Here is a 22,499-nt window from a genome sequence, read left to right as displayed (position 1 = left end):
GACGGCCATTTTGTTCTTGCACCCTATTGGCTGCCGTCCATTTTGTCCTTTCAACCCCTCCGTCGTTTTAGCTGTAATCTCCTCTTCCTCTTTCAATATTCTCGTGTCTGTTTACCTGTTCGCGTTCTTCGCCCTGGATCACCCCAGTTGGCGAAAGACGACGCAAGCGTCGCGACATTTTCCTCTGAAGAGAAATCGGACACTATCGGAACAATTATATTTTTTTGGTAGATCGTTGTATACTCTAATGAGCATTTAATTTCTGTTCTAGATATAGACTTGATATAAATTTGGAATTTAACTCTTTAATAGCATTCTTTGATAATCTATGTAACACACCGATCATTATTTTACATTTACTTTATAATAAAATTATGAAAAAGTAAATAATTATATTCATTGATGTTGTATTTCATTTGCAGTTAATTTCCAATTTTTGTCAAAAAATAAGCTACATTGTAGCTTATTTTTTATACATGACTAAACTGTTTTTTTATTGCCTCCTTTAAAAAATAGTTACAATGTATATGGTTAACTGGAATTGATTAACGTTGAAATAGCTAATACTTATCATTTATATCTTGATATTATGAATATATATACATATGTATATATGCCTGCAGTGCTGATATCACATTTTCATAAAAAAATAATATTTGATATATTTAGAAAACACTGCACATGTACGATAACAAAAAATATGAAAAGTAGTATGCACTATAATATGCACATAAAATATAAATTATTAAATTTTGAAAGATTTAATAATATTATGTCTTTTATTTTATCCTTAAGTTGGATAATAATTTTTTTAAGGAAAAGCAATCATTACTCCTATTCAATCAAATATTCAATGAGTTTATTCGTTAATACGGATTCATACTTTATTTAGTTAGATTCATATTTTATATATTTAATCTTATTTTATCGAGTTCTTTCAAGCATTAGGAGTCCTAAAGAATCGCCATATTTCTGTCAGTACAGACATATTTTGAAATTTATAAACAATGACATTCGATTCCTTAAAATCTTCTCCAACTTCAATTTCTCTCCATATTTCCACGCATCAAAGACATCAAAATTTTTTTTTTCCGATTGCCAAGATTCTTAAGACTCTTCCTATCTCAACAATTTTCTGAGATAGCAAATTGAATATAGATACACAAATATCTCGATAGTGGATACGTTCCGCCAAGAAAATCGTACGCGACTAGGATAAACAAAAAGAAATCTGAAAACAAAAAAACAAACATGAAGAAAAATTGGCTCTCTTTTCATATTTCTCTCTCTGTCTGTTTCTTTCACCCTCTTTTTCTCTCTGATGTCAAAAATGACGTTTGTTTCGGGATTGGTGGTACGGCGACACGCCCTGCTATCCACCACTGTATTTCACCCTTCCATTTCATCCCCCTATATAACTCCCACCAGTTGCGATCGGACACGACCACGCCTACGTAAAAGCACCCCCATTGGAGAGGGTGATTGCGTAGGTTGTGCTGAAATGAAACTGGGTCAGGCAGACTCGAGGCAGGCCGAGTCAGGCCGAAGCTCGAGAATCATCGTCCAGGCGTTTTCGGCACGAAGCAGTCCCTTGGAAACCACCCTGAAGCCCGTCGTTGCTGCGCCACTTTGTCGGCATTTCATCCTTAAAGCTTACGCTCGTTCCGAAACGAAACCTAGGCCTTGTTGAGACCGCAACTCGAACTACTCGGCCACGAAAAAAATCCGGTGAAGAAACAAGCAGGATTAGGTAAGTACGAGATAAAGGTTGTACCATCAAGTAGATTAGCTCTCTTCTCTTCAATTCAAAATTAATTTTTGATGTAATATGTGTCATAGAATTAGCAGGAAATGCTTTAAAATTTGCTAATTTATGTTCTATATATTTCGGAAAATTATTACGACAAATTGAAATTAAAAGGTGTGAATTTTTGGAAAGGATTTGGAGAGTAAATACTTTTAAAGGAATTGGATTTGGAATTGAAAAATATATAAGTAGGAGTGTCAATAAATTTTTATACATTTTTGAAAAATATATAAGTAGGTGTGTCAATAAATTTTTATACGTTTAAAACAAATTACAGTTTTGCTACACTGATAAAATATTATAATATATAAATAGTGAGTTATATAGAAGCAAAATAATCATAGTCAAAACTTTCAATGTGTTTAATATCGATTTTATAATTTTTATCTTTTCTTTGGTATGTCATAATTAATTTATTCATTTTTATTAAATAGCTTTGGCTAATATTCTTTTTAATTTTTTTATAACTAATATATAATTTATGATATTATATCTTATGATCCATTTGTTTTATATTTATTGTTATTTAGTGTGATAAACATTTTTTCTTAATATAAGGATATATTGTTTATTCAAAAGATAATGGCTGAAAAATATTATTTATTTATATATTTATAAGAGTTTCTTCAAATTTCAGAAAGCGAAGATTAAATCTGCTGTTAAAATGATCAAAGAGAATAAATTTTTACTGAATATAATTTAAGTTAAAAACTATTTAACTCGTAAATATTTAAAAGAAATATATAAAAGAAAATTAGAGCGCAAAATAAAATGTTTAATGTTAACAATATCTTGAAGTAATTTTTCAAAAATTATCAAATCATTTTTTTATGACAGTTGCCTATCTCTGTTTCCAAATTTTTCTGTAATGGATTATTTCCCGCAAAATAGATTACACACGTGAGTTTTCCCACTCTCAAAAAAAAAAAGAAAACTGATTTGATGCATTGATTTGATAAAGCGGATGATGATAGCATTCAATTTAACGTAATATATATTTTTTTCGGATACATTCATTAATCATGCACTGCTCTCATAATCGCTCTATCTCTCTTCTACATTTTCTTGTATTGCATGTTTTATTATTTTATAATCGGTGGATGTCTTTCAAATTTTCTCCAGCTTCTCATATCCTAGGACTGCTCTATTAACTCAGAGAGCAAAGTGAACCAATTACTCAAGAAAATTATGAAGACTATTGTTTGGTTATTTAGAATACAAAGTGCGCTCAGTAGTTTGGTAATCTGTAAAATTTGCTTATTTTACAATTATATATTCTTATATCGAGGTAATAATAACGTTAAAACTCATTAACTTTTACTGGCTGTATGTGTATGTATGTGTGTGTATATACTTTTTCTTTTTAATAATAGTGTTCGCGATCCTATTATATTTATTTGTGAGCTTATCAGTCTACTTGCGATAATTGACAAATTATTAAGCACGTAAAAAATTTAATTTTGCAATAATTAAAAATTTTTTAATATAGACATGAGAATGCTTTGTATTTTAGAAACTAATTTAAGAAAGACGACAAAAAACTGCTCTCTGTCCATGTTTCTTCAGTCGCTCAGCCTATCGCGCTGCCAAGGCGATGGCAATCTCGCTTAACAATTTCGCAATCTCGCTCAAATTCGTCAAAGACTCGACGCCGCAGTACGTTGTGACTGAAGCGGAATCTGTTGTTGATTGTTGTAGGGACTGTTGAGGCGAGGGACACAAGCAGAGACATGGACAATGTGCAAATGATCGGCACTAAAATCACAGCGATCAAGGAATACTTATATGTAAGGCATCCACATTGCATTTCATTCATCACATTTGTTCGTTTAGTGAGATTGTGGCATCTCGACAATGTTTTCATTAAATATTTTCATTAGATTAATATAAATTTAGTATAATAGTTAATTTTTTTTTAATATGTTTTATTTTTTTTAATATTATAATTTTTTTTTATATATGCTATGGTAAAACATATTAATTATATCTTTATTTTATATTTTGTCATAAGCAATGCATTTATCCTTGTTACAAAGGAATAGTTCTACCCGTTTTCCGGATATTTTACTTTTAAATAATAAATTTAAATTTTCAATAGGATGACACACAGAAAATTGATGAATATATATATGTCAGTGAATAGTTATATCGGTTAATATATGCAGTTGATCTAATTCGACATCTTTGAAGATAATATTGGTGAAAACATTGTGGACGAAATCTTTGTCAGTGATTTTAATATAATTCCATTTAGTAATATTTAGGTTAATTATGTTAGTTTCTTAATTTTCAGCAAGTGATAATTGATTTATAATGTTATTTAATACGGTTATACATTTTTCTGTGAGCAAATTAAATTTTTATTGATTAACAAAAGCTCTTTTATAAAACATTCGATTTTAATAAATTTGCTTGTTATAAAGGTCAGTCCACTAACGCAAATGTTATATACACATAGCAATTAAAAGAAAAAAAAAAATTCTCGTAATTTTGGATTTCAGAATTTTGCACGAACGCATTCACCCACGAGACTAATGAGTTCCGAAAATACCTATTCGCTCTCCAAGGAGCATTGCAACTTGAAGTATTCGGGTAAGTGATTATGAGAATTTTTAGATAATCAGTTTTTATTTTAGTATTGCATGTGTGCGAGAGAATTTAATATAAAGATAAATATTTTTTTTTTTTTTGACGTAATTGATGATTGTGTGCTGCATGAATGCTACTTTAATTATTCATAATTTCGCGTAACTTGATTATTAGATCAGCATCATCCAGTTGTGATATTTAAAATTTAAGAAGAACAAATTATATCATTTTACATTACGCGAGAGTTGACTTAGCTTTTCGAGGGCAAAATCCAAGCGTCACAATATTGTCCTGATTTCGCGAAGCTTGTGGGTCGGAAGGGTGCATAATAATAGAGGATTTAGAATTATTCCAAAGAGGTTGGTAGGCGCCGAGTGGTTGAGGACAGATTACACGCCGCAGGGATGCGGAAGGGTTTGTCATCTTCGCCGTTTGGGAAGTGTTAGCGGGTGATAACGACATGCGCGTGCCGCTCGTAGAATTTTAGATATTTTAATAGATCTTTATCTGGAATGATTTTTATTATAATTTTTTGCAAATAATATACAAATATTTACGAAAATTTCGTTAGAGAATGCATTGTAACGCGAAATCTGCAGTATTACTATAAATTAAAGTCGTAATCCGGCTTATAAATCGGCGTGACTAATTGCCGCGTGTAACAATCCCCAGAAGACGCGTTGATTAAAGTCGAAATGCGAGGGTCTAGACACATCTGGTGCCGAATAACTATACGGACGATAGATTTATTGAGTTTGAACCGAGCGATATACTTGGCAAAATCTGCGAGATAACTGTGTTTAATAAAGATTAGAATTAAAATACATATGTAAGCTAATATCATTTTTGCATTTAACTGTTTATCTAAATAGAAATATTATTCTATAGAAGGATTATTAAAATAATACAAGCTTAATGTTTTTTGACAGAAATAATTAAAAGATGAAGCAGATAACAATTAAAAAATAATTATTTTAACGTAATTAAATCTTGCGAGCTCCAAACCTGTTTGTATCTCGAAAAGTGTTATAAACCTCGAGAAGAAGACGAAGGTCTTTGGACATTAGATTGATGGAGCTGGATTAGTTGGATCTGACTGTTGGAAACCAGGGATTTCCCTTGTCTAACCATAGGCTCAAGGCGATTCACTATAGTTTTCGTGCGCCCTTCTTTCTTTATTCGGCTTTTATTTAGCACGATCTTTACGATCATTGAAAAAGAACATTCTCATTGGTTGAAGAAAGAGATCTTTTCCGAAAAAATTATTGCCGGACTTATTTTTTTTTTAAATTATCATCAAACGCTTTTATTTAAATATCTTATTGTTTTATCAAAGATTTAACAAAATTATTATTTAAGAAATTATATTTATTTGAAAAAGGAATAACAACATGTTTGTAAAACTTGCAAGTTTTTAATCAATATTTCTTTCGTTCAAGAGAGTTACTTGTAATTTAAAATAATAATATTTGATGTTTTTGAACAATGTATGTTGTGTGAAAGAGAAACAAAGAAAATAAGAAAATAAGAATACAATTCTACGCCGTCTTAAGAAATGTCGTTTGTAGCCCTTCTTAGAAATGCTAAATTATAATTTGAAAGCGAAGTCTCATAGTAGCTTGGCTGTTTATCCATGGGATCACTTTAATGCTATGAGAAACGGGGGGTAGCCTACTCTCTATGGGATATTTTATGGTTGCTCCGCGATAGAAGGACAGTTCAATTTGCCGAGGATTTACCACGAGTACATTGAAATGTTTCACTGCAATGACTTCGTTCTATCTTCATTCTCTCGCTTCTATAAGATTCGATGAGATATTATATGTATATATATTTATATAAAGTTATCTTCGAGATCTTTGCCTGCTGTTTCGCTTTTAAATTATACTTGTTATGTTTGTAAAATATATTATATATATATAATTGTATGATACATGATGTAAGCAATTGTATGATACATTTATGTAAAGCAATAAATTGCATGCCATTTATTAAGGTTAAAAACAGTGTCATAATATCACGAAGAATTTACTGTGAGCAGAAGAAGGAAGAAGAACATAAATAAGATGGTATCATCCCACCAAACAAGTGAGAGTGTGTCAATATAGGTCTATACTTTCAATTGTTTGATGAGGTGAAATCATTCTAATTGCGCGTTCTCTTCGAGGATGACGTCAAAGTCATGATGGTAGGTTGATCAACGAAATGACAGCTAAAAGCAATTTTGTCAATACAATATTAATCGATATCGCTGTAGAAGAGATTTCACTTGATCCTAACAATTAGAGAGTTGTTGCATCGTATTGCGAATGAATTATCATTATTGTTTTCTTAAAAAAAAGAAAGAAATCAAAAAAGAAAAAATAAAATAAAATAAAAATTTGATATCGTAAAGACAATATCGATACGCAATTTATTTCGGAAACATTGGAAACTTGCTAATGTGATATTGCTATTTAATCAAATATCATGCATAATTATATAAATGTTTAAATACTTTTATATTGATGATTGTTTCTACATCATCTAAATTTAACAGGATTTTAAATAGATGATTCATATATATGAGATTCGTGCTTGTATATTCTTATTTTGTTCGCAGACATTCTGCCTCATAATGTGGAAAGCTATCCGGCCACTAAAGAGTTTTTGATGAAGGTAGTGGATATTCTACTAGACTTTGTCAAATCAACAAATGATAGGAATGCGAAAGTTCTCGATTTTCATCATCCTGCCGACATGATGCGCCTGCTCGATCTGGAAATACCTGATACCGGATTGACTCTTCAACAACTCCTACTCGATTGTTCTACGACTTTAAAGTATCAAGTGAAAACAGGTAAGTCGTAATTTTATATTTTGATTATAAAGTATTTTAGATATAAAACGTAATAGAAAAGCTTTCCATTCGTTTGAAATATCTCGAAATATTTCGGGATTGAAACGATCGTTACACAGGAGCAAACATATATACGAATATAAATATTTACATCTCGAGCTGGTTCTTATAATCTTTGTATCTAAATCTTACATGTTTGACTTTTCGTTTTCTTTATTTCTGTATTTTTTCAAACAATTATATGTAATATATATTTTATGCAAAAAAGATATACCTATTGTGGCGATTAAATACACGAAAGATCATAAATAATTTTACATCTTTACAAAATAATAAAACTTTAAATATTTTTAAATAATTTTCACATAAATCTAATTTTAAACACTCTTTTAAGAATTTATGTAAATCAGAATTATTTAAAAATCAAAATAAAATGCGAAATGCAGTAATTCTAATGAGATAATAGAACAAAAATATTACAAAAATGTAGACGCTTCTGTCAGAAGAAATATTTTAACACTATGCTATCGTACGTCCCTATTCCCGAGGGCGATAAGCCACATAATTTCATATTCAATTTAGCATACGCGCTCACAGAGGAACTAAGATAAGGTGGCAACAGACATCGGCAATGAAGGTTATCGACCGACCCTCGAAATAAACACACTGGCGTGGTGTTTGTAATAAATCGGCAGGGGCATAACTACAAAACTGAGAGATATCTCACGTCACGTTTTTACGCCACGTGCTATGTCACGTTTCGTCACCAAAGATAAAATACCGTAAAATATTTTTTAGATAAGGCATTACGTTAGTTATTTTTATCACGAAGCTTGTTTTTTCAAAGTTTATCGAATATATAAAGTAAAATTTTATAAGATTTTTAGATTTTAATTGTCAACAAGATGTACGCCATTTAATAAAATTTTAATCTATTAATACAAAAGAATAAATCATGTTTTTAAATATTTTTGATATAAAAATAATTTAATATTTATATTATTTATACTGAATTCTTTTTGATTCTCTCTTGTCTGCATTTTTAAAATAATTTCACAACTTTCTTGTCTATATGAAGTCTATAATATCATGCAGTATATTTATATATATCTAAGGATATAATAAATCCTTCGGATTCTTTAGGTGCGTATTTCATTCCAATAAAATGTGAGAAGCAATATAAATGTGTCCAAGCAAGTTTCATTTCGCAAAAATATTGTAGCAATAACGCCGTCGCGTCTGTCCAAGCGGCTAGATTGTTATATAGCGGCTTGGTGAAATACCAAAAGTCAACCGCAAATCTCCCTTTCGGCGTGCGAAAGTTCGCTATCTCGGTAGGATTCGATTACCAGCTTGAATGGATGGTAATGCACAATGGAGCAGACCTAACTAAACTTAGGCTAGGAGGAATCCGGTCTGTCCATGTAAAAGAAGCGAGGGCCGCGTGATCATCCCCTCGCTACCAAAGGGCGCGTGCACGATACGTGCCGACAAAAATTCGTTATTAGATTATATGCCACAAAATTCGAGAGCCCTTCGCATATCGGGTTTGGGAGGATGATTTACCCTCGGCCCAGGAAAATGTCCTGAAGAATATCAATCGATCTGTATCGATATAAAAGTCGTTTTTGTATGAAAAGGCGGACACATATCAAAAGTATGTTGAAAGATATCAAAAACGGTGAGCGCGAAAAAATCTGCCGATAGATATCGACAGAAATTGCGATATAATATTATAATATTAGTTCTAATAAACATATTACAAATAAAAAATGTTTTTGTAAACATTTGACAACAACAGATCCAAGTAATATGATAGATAGAAATCTAAAATCCAAGTTACTTTTATAATTATTGACAAAGACACTGCAATAAATTTTCTAAAGTATTATAATCCAAAAAAATAAAATTGTTCAAATTTAAACTATAATTATGATAAAAAGTCATGCTACGATTCTGTTGCTACTCTGTTTAAGTATGTATGTGACACTGCTACGTGGAGTGGTGAATTCAATAGGATTGGTGTAATTAAGAGCCATTTCTACACGATTTTTCCTCGATAGGGCCGAGGGGAAACAGTAAATAGGGAGCAAAACCCGGCTGCAGAGGGTGGTACACGACGCGATATAGGGGCAGCGACATTTCGCGAAGCTCTAAAGAAGGGAGAAGCATCGGGAGGGTATGGCATTGGAGGAATTTAAATTGATATCGATAGTTCGTCGTGGAATGCGCAAATCGGTTCGTCATGGAATGCAAAAAATGCCGTATCATATGGATGGTATCCGCGAGATGATAGTTTCTGTTGAAAAAGTTCAAGCATACCAAGTGTTTAAAATATTCAATGCATTCGTTTGTTTGTTGGCATAAAAGTGCACTTGATTCCATCCGCTGCAATTATCCGATCAAAAAGAAATAATTGTCTAAGATAATTGTATCAGATTTATCTCACGATACATTCAAATCGTAAGGTTTTTTCGTAGGTGAAATATATTTTAAATAAAATTTAATGCATAAAGGAACATATCTAGTTTTCAAAGATAATATTTTTATGTTCTAATAATGAAATATGCAAAAAGTTATCATCATATAATATATAAAGTAAGATAAAAGTAGCATATTATGACACACAATTTTGTCAAATTCTTCATATAACAGCAATGCCAGGCACAATGTTTTCTTCCTTATGAGTGGTATGATTGATCGCGCGGCATTAATGTTAAACCCGAGTTACACACTTCGCTCCATACAAATCCCAAGCCCCATAATATATCACCGCAGCCTGCTCGAAGCAGGTTCTCCTTGCGTTCTCTCTTTCTCTCGACTATGCGAGGGCAGGAGCAAATTAGTCGGAAAATGATTCTCTGGATAGCTGGACGAAGAACGTTTGGCGGCTGAGACAAATCATTTATTGTAGCAGCTGAAAATCAAATCTATATAACTAAATAAGAAAAAATAAGAAAATATATGTAAAAATTATGTAATCTAAAGAATATAATTTATAGTATAATATACAGAATATATCTAAACGTTCCGACTAAGAGATCTTAGACCTTGAGATTTTGTAGGAAATTTAAATCTGAACAAAAATATGGGTCGAAAAATTCTTCATTAAAAAGTTAGCGTCCTCTGAAATTATTTTATACATTTTTACAAATATATAATAGGGAAAATATATGTTTTTTGATTTTCGAGAATTTTGATTGCTAACTTTTTAAGGAAGCATTTTTCGACCCATATTTATACTTTTTGTTCAAAATTAAATTTTCTATAAAATCTCAAAGTGTGGTTGGAACATTGCGCCCACTCTGCATATTAACATTTTAATTGTAAGCTGTCATCTTTTGATGATTAAGCATTATTATTAGAAAAGATTTAATAATTTCTGAGAATTAATTTTTATTTTTTTTTTCAAAATTCACGTCTAGTAAAATTTGTAATGTTGTTCTATTTATTTTATTTAAGGCAAGAAAGCACTTGCGTTTATTTTTCTTATTCTTATATTTATTGATATTTAAGAATTCATATACAACATATAGGAGTTACAAAAGAGAAAAATAAATTTACATAAAATAATAAGTCTCTCAAGATGAGAATGATACAAATAATGCAGCCTTTACGAGAAAATGCCAAACATGCCTGCGCAATTCCAAATTTGCAATATAAATCAATCTATATAATGAAAAGCGGCTTATTTTGCATCAGTTAGCCGCACTTTGTTTGTTTTCCTGGACGGTGTACGCGTTTGAGAGCCTCTGCAAACAATCTAGTCGAGCAGCGACGCGTGTGACGCGCAAAATGCGGGCGCTTCGGACCATCGAATTCTGCTCCACCCTTAGTCGCAATGCGATTCTGTCGCTCCTGCCAGACGGGAAAAAGACAGAAGATCGTCTTTTCGCACACCCCTCGACCGGACGCGTGCCACGATCCACGGACTGAGATAATTGCGAATAACAGAACGACAAACGGTTCAAACATCACTGTCTGATATCGCGTCTGAGATGATTTTCGCGTCGGATTCATTGATACTCGCGTCAATCGATTTGTAATTATTATAAGAATAGTTGAGACTTCATTCAAGATAAGAATGAAGAACTAAAAATATTTAAAATATCTTTCTAGTCAATGCAATGTGATAATAAAAATCCAGGTTAAAGAACATTTACTGCTATTTTACTTAAGTATTTTGTTCCCCATTAATGGTGTTCTTTTAATGGAAACACATGATTCGTGCTCATGAGTTCTTTAACAAGAATCGGAGATTATCCTTCTAGGCTTTTAACGTCGATTCGACTTTGCCACGTGGCAAATCTCAGCTCGAAAGAGCCGTCGGTGAAGGGGGAACGTTCATACTTCATGGAAAACAGTAATGCCATGTATCAAGCATTGTTTAAAACAAAAAATTAAAATACATTTATAATAATTACATCAAATCGGTAACAAAAGATTCTACTCGTCTTATTTAAACATATATCATATATTTGATAAAATAGTTTCAATTATTTCTCATGTAGACTAAAAATCTTTATAATATCTCTTATATTTTTTTTTTATTTCTTATTTTGATACAATGCCTTTGATACGTTAGCGTGCGTGCATTGTGTAAAGAAGTGTAAGAATATCGAACGCACAAGGGTCAAAGTCTTTTCGATACCGGATATTCAATGAAGCAAATCCATCATATTTCAAGGATCAAGGGATTTGCGTTATCCCAAAAGGTGTCGGTGATCTCGAAGGGTTTCTCTACACGCTGTCTGTCTGGCTTTCATTAATTGTTTCCGGATCAAACATGGAAAATAATATTCTTCTTAAATTTCGATATCTTTTTTTTCTTTATATTAGACCTGTTTGGCATTTTTTTTTTTTTTTATAAACGTATTTATTTTGATTCAAACTAAATACATTTAATGCGTAACACAAATAACGGATTAGAAGGCTGACATAGCTACGCATTTATGTCAGAAAGAGAAGGAAAATAAAATACTCTCTCCCCTAGTTGCATCAGAAGGCTGGGATCCCATCGAACAGAAGCATTAGGCCTGATCCTCGCGCGATGTTCAGCCGAGCGGATGACAACGTACTCTGGAAGAGCTTAAAGCTCTCTCTCTCTAGGCGCCTTTTCTCTAGCGTGCCTTTGGCTTACGCGTTATGACGCGGTCGCGTGTAGCATAATAATACTCGAACACGTGCCATGTCAGCGTTATTAATTATTTTGCTATTAAGAGCCACTTGTCAACAATCAGTGCAGCCGCGATCAAAGCAGAATGATTTATTAATTATTGTCAGTGACACATCGGTAATTAATTCTTTGCTGCGTTTGCATAATTTTCAACAAGAGTACATACTTTGGAGAAATTCTGATCAAGTCAGAAACTGCATACAATCAAAATATAATCTCTTTAAAGGAAGTTTTTTTTCTCTTTTTTTAGGGCATCCACATTTTTTCAATCAACTGTCATGCGGCCTCGATTTAGTATCTATGGCCGGTGAATGGCTAACCGCGACAGCGAACACGAACATGTTTACCTACGAAATCGCTCCCGTGTTTATTCTTATGGAACATGTCGTCCTACAAAAAATGCGAGAGCTTATAGGCTGGAATGGCGGTGATTCTATTCTCGCTCCAGGAGGCTCTATTAGCAATCTTTACGCTTTTCTCGCGGCCAGGCATAAAATGTTCCCGTACTATAAAGAAAAAGGGCTCTCGGCTATCGGAGGACAGTTGGTTATGTTTACGTCCGATCAGGTACGTTTAAATTCGATTGTTTGCTAAAATCATTTGTAATCTGCTTTCTTTTTGAAAACTCTTTAATATTGAATGAAATTCAATTCTTTTACAAGAAGTTTATTGCCTAAAAATTTAAGAATTGCATAAAAAAATATGGAATTATATAAATTATTATATTTTTTAATTATTATATATATTATTAATATATTCTGTTATTATATTATATTTGTACTAAAATTGTTAAAAATTGTAAATTTTTTGTCAAAAAAATTAAATCAATTTTTATTGAATATAAGTTGCAAAGGATTATTTAAATATACTTTCACACATGAGAAGTGGAAAAATAAAAATAAAAGTTGTTTACGATTTGCATGGATTATTAATGTCCGCAGTGCCATTATTCTGTGAAATCATGCGCTTCCGTTTGCGGTCTCGGAACGGATAACTGTGTGATGGTGCCTAGCGATGAGCGTGGTCGCATTATTCCATCGAAGTTGGAGGAATTAATTCTGGAGCGTAAGGCCAAAGGTCACATACCGTTCTTCGTAAATGCCACTGCGGGAACAACGGTTATTGGCGCATTTGATCCGATCCCGGAAATCGCTGATATCTGTCAAAAGTACAAGCTCTGGCTGCATGTCGACGTAAGTGTAATGTTCTTTTCAAAAAATGTAAAAATTTATATATTTATGTGCTGAATATTAAACATAAATTTAAATCATTAATATTATCTAAAAATACTATCTATTAAACATTAATATCTTTAAACATCATTAAGTAAAACAATATCTGTTTTAAATCAAGCTAATTTTTCTGCCTATTAGTTATGAATATAAAAATATATATTGATTATCAAATAATATTCTTTACACGATCAATTTAATGAAAAATTGCATAAAATAGTAAATATAGATAATAATTAAGAAAAGAGAGAGAATAGTTTGAATAGTTTTAAGGGGATATTCTCACTTAAGTAGCAAGATCCCTTTCAAATCAGATGCGCTTATGCAATCAAGTCCATCCAAACACAGTTTAAGCTGTAAATGCCAAACGCGTAAGAGCCTTAACGTAAATAATAAATGCGGGAAGCGGCAGAAGTTTCAATACGACATTCACAGGCGAACTGCAGGGAAACTCTAAGTCAAAGATTAAGAAGTGTTTAACGCGGAATCCTGGATTTTGCTTATTTATTGTGTCGTCTTTCAAATTAATTGCTCGCATTTTATCATCAAATATTGTATTTTCAATTTTCTATCTTTTTGTTTCAGGCGGCTTGGGGTGGTGGACTGCTTCTGTCGAGAAAGTATAGGCATCCGAGATTATCTGGCATCGAACGGTGAGTACTAATATAAATATTAAAATTTATTTTATTTTATTTTTTTTGCGTATCAAATGAAAAACTGTGTATTTATTATAAAAAAATTATAAATCCCATTAATTTGATTAAAACGTTTTATAATATTTTCATTTACTGTTAGATGAAATATTGTTGTTTTATATGCTTATTGTTGTTGCAATATGTACTTTTATATATTGTTGCAATTACGTTGTATGTAATTCTATTTATATACTTCTGCAATTAAGTCTGAGTATTCCGTATACGTATACATATATGTATGGGAAGATTTAATTCATGTATTTTATAGCTTTAGTTGGGCTTAGTTAGGCTTAGTTATGATGGACTTCTTTAAAAAAAAAACGCCTTCAACCTAACGTACAACGTATATGTGGAATAAAATCAATACGTCCCTTCGAGGTAACTGCGATTCGAACGCCGGGCTGAAAATGATTTTACATGAGAATGGTCGAAGGCAGTCAGCCCATAATGCATTGCTCGCATAAACCGCGATTAGGATGCTACGAGGGGCTGGCACCAGATTGCTTCAGAATGATCTCTTGCATTAGCAATACTCTTATCGATACGAAAATTTTGAACGATTATCGAGGAGCGATATTATATATCTTTTATGCATTATAAATAAATAAAAATATTTTAAATAAAAATATAAGTTTTGAAATTTAGTTGTAATATTGAAATTTTCAGAGAGATATGATATTCAACTGAATAATTGAATAGGAAATATTAAATTTAAATTTTATCAAAAATCTATATTTGCTTTTGAGAAAATCCACGACTTTTGATTCACCTAGTATATCTATGGACACGAATGAAACCCTTCGAGCTGTGATAGGGGTCAGGGGTACGGACGCGGCACGTATGGGGTTGGCGAGATTAATCCACGATTTGCATCCAGGCGCATCTGCTCCCTCGATTCGACAACACACAATCCCTGACCTGAAAATCGGTGCGAGAAGTCTCTCGGGAATGATTTATGTACAAAAAGAGATAGCAAGCTATCTATCAATCAATCGTCACTATATTTCGAGAATATTGATAAATAAAAAAATGCATCTTATTTCTATTATTTATGAATTATCTATTATTTATAGATAATGATATGATGATGACTATGATATTCCCTAAATTATAACAATTTTATCGTTTCTCATTTTTTATTTATTTCGCGAAATTTTTGCCATATATATATATATATATATATATATATATATATATATATATAACTAAAAATCTTTAAAATTTATTTAAAAATACTATCATAATTATGAATTTTTTTTCCATTATGTATGATAGTGCGCGTTCGCGATTTTTTTACACTGACTGTACCGCGATGGGTACTTCCTTCCTGGAAGTCTTGATTAAAATGGCAAACGAATGGTGCGCCGAGAAAGATCCGACGCACGAGCAACAGCTGGATCAGTTCCCTGGAGCACATTTGTGGAACAGAACTCTCCTTTTACATCGACGCGCCGCGACGTCGTGCCACCACCGCGTCTTCCCTCCGCAAGGCTGAAATAAAAGCCGGTGCCTTGACAATGCCGGATTAAAACTCGTACAAAGAGAACTGCCTCTCCCTCATTCTCTGGACGGTCCTCTTTACTCCCCGTTACTTTTCCGTTTCGGATTGCATAGAATCGAGAATATATGCCGTGATTTTACCTTCTCGGTTAAAATCGCTCGAAAATGATCGCGTACGAAGGAACAAAACAGAGAAAGATCGCGGTAGTGTACGTGAAGTTTGAAGTATACCTTTCAACTTATTTAGAAAGAGATATTAGACAACTTGTTTAATTTTTTAAATCAAATAAACTTCAAGTTTTCAATCATAAGTTCTTATCTTAGCATTAATTTTTTGAAAAAGCTAATTATTATTTAATTTTTATTATTATAAAAATATTTTTTAATCTCCCATTCGCATTAAATTTTTAACTTAGATTGTTCTATAAAATCTATTTTTGCGTTATGAAAATTAAACTCTGTCAACATCTTTTTTTGATCATTATTGAATCAGAAGCGTAAAGTTTGCATTATAAAACTTTTGCACATAGTCTACGCACATCACACTTAAGGGTGCGGGTAATTAACATTCTCTGTAATATATATCGCGCGGCTTTTGGGGTTGGCACCTCAGATGAATTTAAAAGCGTATGGAAGGGTGCCACACGCGCCAGCTCCAGCTGCGAATCGCATTAATCACTCGCACTTTATACACGCTTTTCAAGTACAATCTATGCGTCTTATATACGAAGAACATTTCCTGTCTTACTTTTTAATGAATTATTACTCATAAATTTATCGTGAAAAGTTTACATAAATGATAATAAATTATAAAACAATTTAAACAAATGTAATCTTTTTCTTGCATAGATTAGACAACTTTAAAATTCAATATCTCAATATTTGTTTAAATATAAAAAATATCTTATCTGATGTCTATATATTATATTTTGCTTGCTAAATATTTTATATTTTGAAAGAAATATCGATATATAATCTTTTAATAAATATATTTCAAGTATGCTATCTATTTTTATAAAAAATAAAGATAAATAAATAAAAATAAAAATTGATATATAAATTTATGAAAAAAAAAAAAAAATACATTACACGAAATTAGGAATGAAATAAAAACGTGATAATCTGCAACATAGAGGAAGATGCACATGAGTGAATAATGGATAGCATCTGTTAACGACATGAATCGTGCTTTAAGGGTGCTTCAAGAGTACCCTCGTATCATCCACAGAGCATTCAACCGACACGCTGGACCAGTGTCACGATAAACATGTCACTTGCCAAGTATCAAAAATTTATCATATCAGCACGCGACATATATACTTAAAGCTGAAATTTTGTAATCAGAAAAAATACATTACAGTATACGCGCGCATACAATTTCAATATTTTGTAAAAATTCTAATTTTACAAAAATGCTATATATTTCTAAGTATTACATTTGCTAAATTTTATTTTGCTATTTAATACACTTTACCAGATTTAATTTTCTTTTTTTTCTACTTCCGCATCTTTTTTATATTATTACTGCTAAAATATCTAAAATGCACCACAAATTTATTGTTGAGGAATGTGAATAGAGATTCTCACATTTCATAATACTTTTTTAAAGATTAAGAAGGGTTAAAGGTTTTTATCACTGGAGTGGGTCCCAGAGGATCAGGGGGCTAAATCCGGTCCCGTGGCTATATTAATAGCTCTTCTCTCGAATTGATAGACCTCCTCTCATGGCACGGAAGAAAGATAACTCATATTTTATCCCTTATTGGTTCCCGTGGGAGTGGATAAGAGTTTGACGACCAGCTGAGGTCGGCTGGCTTTTTCAGCCGGCTCGATGCGGCCCGTTTTCGACAGGTTGCTGATAAGGCGAGAAAAAGAATAATTTTTCTATACCATAATATGGTCTTGATCCATACGATATGCAATACTATCGTAAACACATTGATATATTGAATATTTCAATCCATAAAAAAAATATAGGATAAGATTTTTTTATAATATAGAATTTTTTTCTAAAAAAAATTTAAATTTATTCTAAATATCGAGAGTTCTTCGATGTTTAGGATAATAATTAAAACATTTTAATTTAATTTTTTATTAGTCCTATTACTTTTTAAAAATTAGAAATTATATTTTGAAACAAATTAAAATTTTTTATGTAATTCTAACATTATATGATTTTTCAGAGCCGACTCGGTAACATGGAATCCTCATAAACTTATGGGAGCATTGCTTCAATGTTCAACTATTCATTTTAAGGAAGACGTAAGTTATGATTTACATTAGATATGCGCGTGTATGTATGTGTATATGACTAATTAGATATATTTCTACTTTTATAAACAAATTTATAAATTTAAAAAATATTGATAAATTAACAAAAATATTTTACTACACATTGCGCTGTCTCTTTTTTAATGTATTTTTTTCCAAACCTTTCTAATTTTTTGAGTTGAGACATTTTCCTCAATGTTTTTTCTTTAGATTATTTTATTTTAGCATGACTAAAAACGCTGACAATCCCGAATAAAGAGCATTCATGAATAAATGTTGACGTTGCGTGCACGATATGTCCAAGACGTTGCACTTTTCAGAGTTCTCCTGCCTGTTTCTGAACGTACTGAAATTCCTGCATCGCGCAAGGCCAACGACACAACTGGTCGCATTCCAAGGGGTAGCTCTACGTGCCGGGGCGCGCGGCACTACAGGAATTTAATTAAACTAAGAGATAACATATGTTGCCGTTCCCTCACTTGCAGAACGCCGCTAGGGAGGGTTCATCCCCCCACGCGACTCAGTTATTGCTAACTCCGTACTTCCCCTTCGGATATTAAAATTCCGTGCACCGGCTGCCGCGAGATATCCGGGGGAGACCGCGCCATGTTTTTGTCGGACCGCGTTGCTGTTGACGTTGAAGCGTTTTCATTAACATTGACAATCATATTGTTTTTTTCTAATAAAAATTTATAAATTGAGAACTGCAAGAAAGTATAAAATTTATTTCTAACTAATCGGTTATATATAATATGTTAAATATTCAACTCTTACAATTTGCCAAGCATTAATTTTAAAAGCAATAATATTTAAGTAGTAAAAATAACAAAAAAATGTATAATTAAATCGTAAAAAATCTTCTTTTCAGTTTGAAATGAAATATTTATCAACGTTATTTGAATTAATATTATATATTAAGAGTTCCTTTATGTGATATAGAAATTTATAAATGGGTTAAAGTTTGAAGAAATACATTTTGATTAAAAAGGATAATGTTATTGAAAACAATGATCGCCAATAATAGAGCGCAATATCAGTGTGGCATATCCGCCATTTTGTAAATTCAATTTCCTGAGATTTTCTTCCTCATGCGCATGTGTTGAAACGTCGTATCGACCCAGACAGACTCATCCTCTTCCTCCTGCAACGGTCTGTCAATCGGAAACTGCGAGACAATTCTGCGTTCCGTTATTGGAAAAATATTATATGCGACCGTCTCTCTCACCGATTTTGAAAGCGAGAGCTGTTTCCATTTTGCAGGGGCTACTGATCAGCTGTAACCAAATGTCCGCGGAATATCTGTTTATGACGGACAAACTGTACGACGTGAGGTACGACACTGGCGATAAGGTCATTCAATGCGGACGTCACAATGATATTTTCAAGCTTTGGTTGCAATGGCGCGCCAAGGTACAAAATCCATTATATTGTTACAAAAAGCTGCTTTTACGTTTCCTCCATTACTCATCAATTCTCTCGTATTCTCTCGAGTGAACATTATACGCAGCATTGTTCTGCGGTGATTTATAAATTTTTATTAGAATGAATTTTATTATATTATTATCAGGGCACAGAAGGTTTCGAGAAACACATGGATCGGCTGATGGAGTTGTCGGAGTACATGGTTAGAAGAATTAAACAAATGTCCGACAAGTATTATCTGATTCTTGAGCCTGAAATGGTGAATGTCTGTTTCTGGTACCTACCTACACGCGTGCGAAACATGCCACATACCGCAGAAAGAATAAAAATTTTGGGCGAGGTGCGTTTGATAATTTGAAAACATCCTGTAGAAATACAAGCAACATCTAACTGATCTAAAGATCTAGCTCTAAATTCTCTAATAACAAGATAACAAAAGCTTCTGATTTCTTTTTCGGAAAAGTTTCTTTCGGAACTAGAGAATTGTTTATATGATGATTTATATGATTTCCAGATTTGTCCAATCTTGAAAGGTCGCATGATGCAAGCTGGCACGCTGATGGTTGGTTATCAGCCGGACGATCGACGGCCCAACTTCTTCAGGAATATTATCTCCAGTGCCGCCGTGACGGAGGCCGACGTCGATTTCCTGTTAACCGAGATGGATCGATTGGGTCATGACTTGTAAGAAATCTGTCCACACATAAGCATTAATTATATAATATGCAGTGATTAGACAATTGACCGTTGGCAAAATCGTATTCGCCTCATGATTCATCTGAACGTATTTTTTTGCAATGCGTTCAGAAAAGACGGTGTATGCGATGAATTTGAAGCTTAGTTCAAAAATTAAACTTATCAATGTGAAACATAACATATGCGAAGATATGTTTGATTTCAAATTCGCACATTTTCGATTTTATTCTTGTAATTTTTTGAGAATTTATCAATTTTTAGCAACGTGATTCATTTATTTCGCTTGATTAAGATTTCCATTGATTAACACATTAATATTATTAATTATTTAAATTTTCAATTGGAGAAAAAATAATCTTATGGAATTTTTTATATAAATTTTTTCATCGGGCTCTGTAATAATCTGAATTAATCGACAGTATATCATATATGTATACAGCCGTTGATTAACAGAGGAATAATTTAATTTGGCATGAATCTTATCAACGGAAAAAGACGATAATTTTGACATTTGATGGAGGGTCAATGTATAGTTAAATGCTTCTTTATTCTGCGGTCAGTTTGCAGCAGCAATTTAAATTTCAAAAGATATTAGTAGTACATAAGTTTTCTAGATTTAAACGAAACACACAGCATATCTCCGAGAAACGAAAGGTACAGTTACAGAATTAAAAATGCTTCCGGCCGTAAACTATGCAGATTCGTTATTTTTCGCTGCTCGATGCATGATAATATTCGTGCGTGTGATGAAATTATCATTCTCTTATTATATAATCGAAGCAATAATAATATATATTTGCTTTCCAAATAAAACACATTCGGATAAAATCTTTTATCTCGAATGTGAATTGCAAAAATAATGTTGTTTAGAGAATTTATATTTAACTAATTATTTTGAATAGATATATTAATTTTAAATAAAATATCTTTATTCAGTTAATTTTGAAAGATTTATATATTACGAATTACATAAATAATTACATTTTTAAATTTATAAATATATTTTCTGTTTTTCTCTTTGTGACGATATAATATAATATATACTTATATATTATATATTATAAATATATTAAATAAAATATTTATTTAATTTGTTAGCAATTTTTATAGTTTATTGGATAAGAGTGTATAAATCGTTTAATACGTTTTAAATTTTTATTAGTCCTTATCTGTTGATGAAATATCTGAAAATCTTTGCAGTTTTAATTATTCAATTATAGTTACGTAATTAAAATTGTTTTAGGTCTTTAAAATTGTGTAAAAATAAATTATATGAAAGTAAATCAAATTTATATACAAAACCATAATTCTCAACAAGTTTGGATAAAAATATGTATTTATTACAATTTAATCAGAATTTGTCCATAAGATATTGGAACGAAGGCAACGCTATTTGCGAGTGGTGTAAAAATACAATACATCTAGATTGTAACTTGTAAGAAAACAACTTTCTGAGCCTAACAATAAGCATTGCTCTGACTTCGTTGTATGAGTTGCAACAAAATGGTCATCGAATAGCTTCGGAATAGAAACTTTCTATCGCCATAATGCTATGGATAGGTAACATGAATTGACATTGCTCTTTCCATTATAGAAAATAGATTTAATGCTGTGCATTATTCTCTGTTGGGATATTAACGGAGTTTATAATTTATCGATTGTTTGCAAAGATAACGTTATACATGAGATGAACTGCATCTATCATATACACAAAAATATATATATATATATTATAATTTACTGTTAAACAGTTTTAATCGAACGAAAAATACTATTTAATATACTATATAGATAATATATATATATATATATATATATATATATATATATATATATAAAGTATAAATATATATATAAATATCAAAGCATATGTTATATATATTTAGTGTTGAGAGATTTTAAGAATATAAAACACAAAAAAAAACCATGAAAGTACATGCTTTTTCAAATATTGGTGCGAACGGTTGTCATTTGATTCGTCGATGCTAAAACTTTACTTATTTTTCACCCTCGACAATATTTACAGTTAATGACTGTATTAGTGTCACAATTAACAAATTGATATAACATTTTTCAATATCAAAGATCTCGTAATAATTTTCTAGAAAAGATTTATGATTTTGCGATAATAAATACTTTTCTGGTCTGATTCTGACTGTATTGATTAATGCACTTTGCTTTACATTTATGCTCATTATTTTATTTCAGTTATTCATTATTTTATATATATACATATATGTAATATGTGTGTTACTAAACATAATAAATTTCT

General features: G+C 31.6%; 1 protein-coding gene across 2 annotated transcripts; it reads left to right on the top strand.

Moving 5' to 3' along the window:
* Positions 1 to 1,542: 1,542 nt before the first annotated feature.
* LOC126855047 (glutamate decarboxylase) lies at positions 1,543 to 21,202 on the top strand. Of its 2 annotated transcripts, XM_050602390.1 has the most exons (11): positions 1,543 to 1,750; positions 3,506 to 3,594; positions 4,309 to 4,399; positions 6,999 to 7,235; positions 12,662 to 12,978; positions 13,353 to 13,604; positions 14,229 to 14,296; positions 18,022 to 18,100; positions 19,370 to 19,519; positions 19,677 to 19,871; positions 20,046 to 21,202. In XM_050602390.1, the coding sequence occupies exons 2-11, from the start codon at positions 3,538 to 3,540 to the stop codon at positions 20,217 to 20,219; spliced, it is 1,620 nt and encodes a 539-aa protein (XP_050458347.1). In that variant the 5' UTR covers positions 1,543 to 1,750; positions 3,506 to 3,537; the 3' UTR covers positions 20,220 to 21,202. The 2 variants fall into 2 exon arrangements, with proteins under 2 accessions (XP_050458347.1, XP_050458348.1); XM_050602391.1 differs by lacking the exon at positions 3,506 to 3,594.
* Positions 21,203 to 22,499: the final 1,297 nt, after the last annotated feature.

Source organism: Cataglyphis hispanica, chromosome 15 (assembly GCF_021464435.1).
Source record: "Cataglyphis hispanica isolate Lineage 1 chromosome 15, ULB_Chis1_1.0, whole genome shotgun sequence".
NCBI classification, from domain to species: domain Eukaryota; kingdom Metazoa; phylum Arthropoda; class Insecta; order Hymenoptera; family Formicidae; genus Cataglyphis; species Cataglyphis hispanica.
Note: the sequence above shows the minus strand (reverse complement) of the source record. Positions and strands in the feature narration are given on the sequence as shown.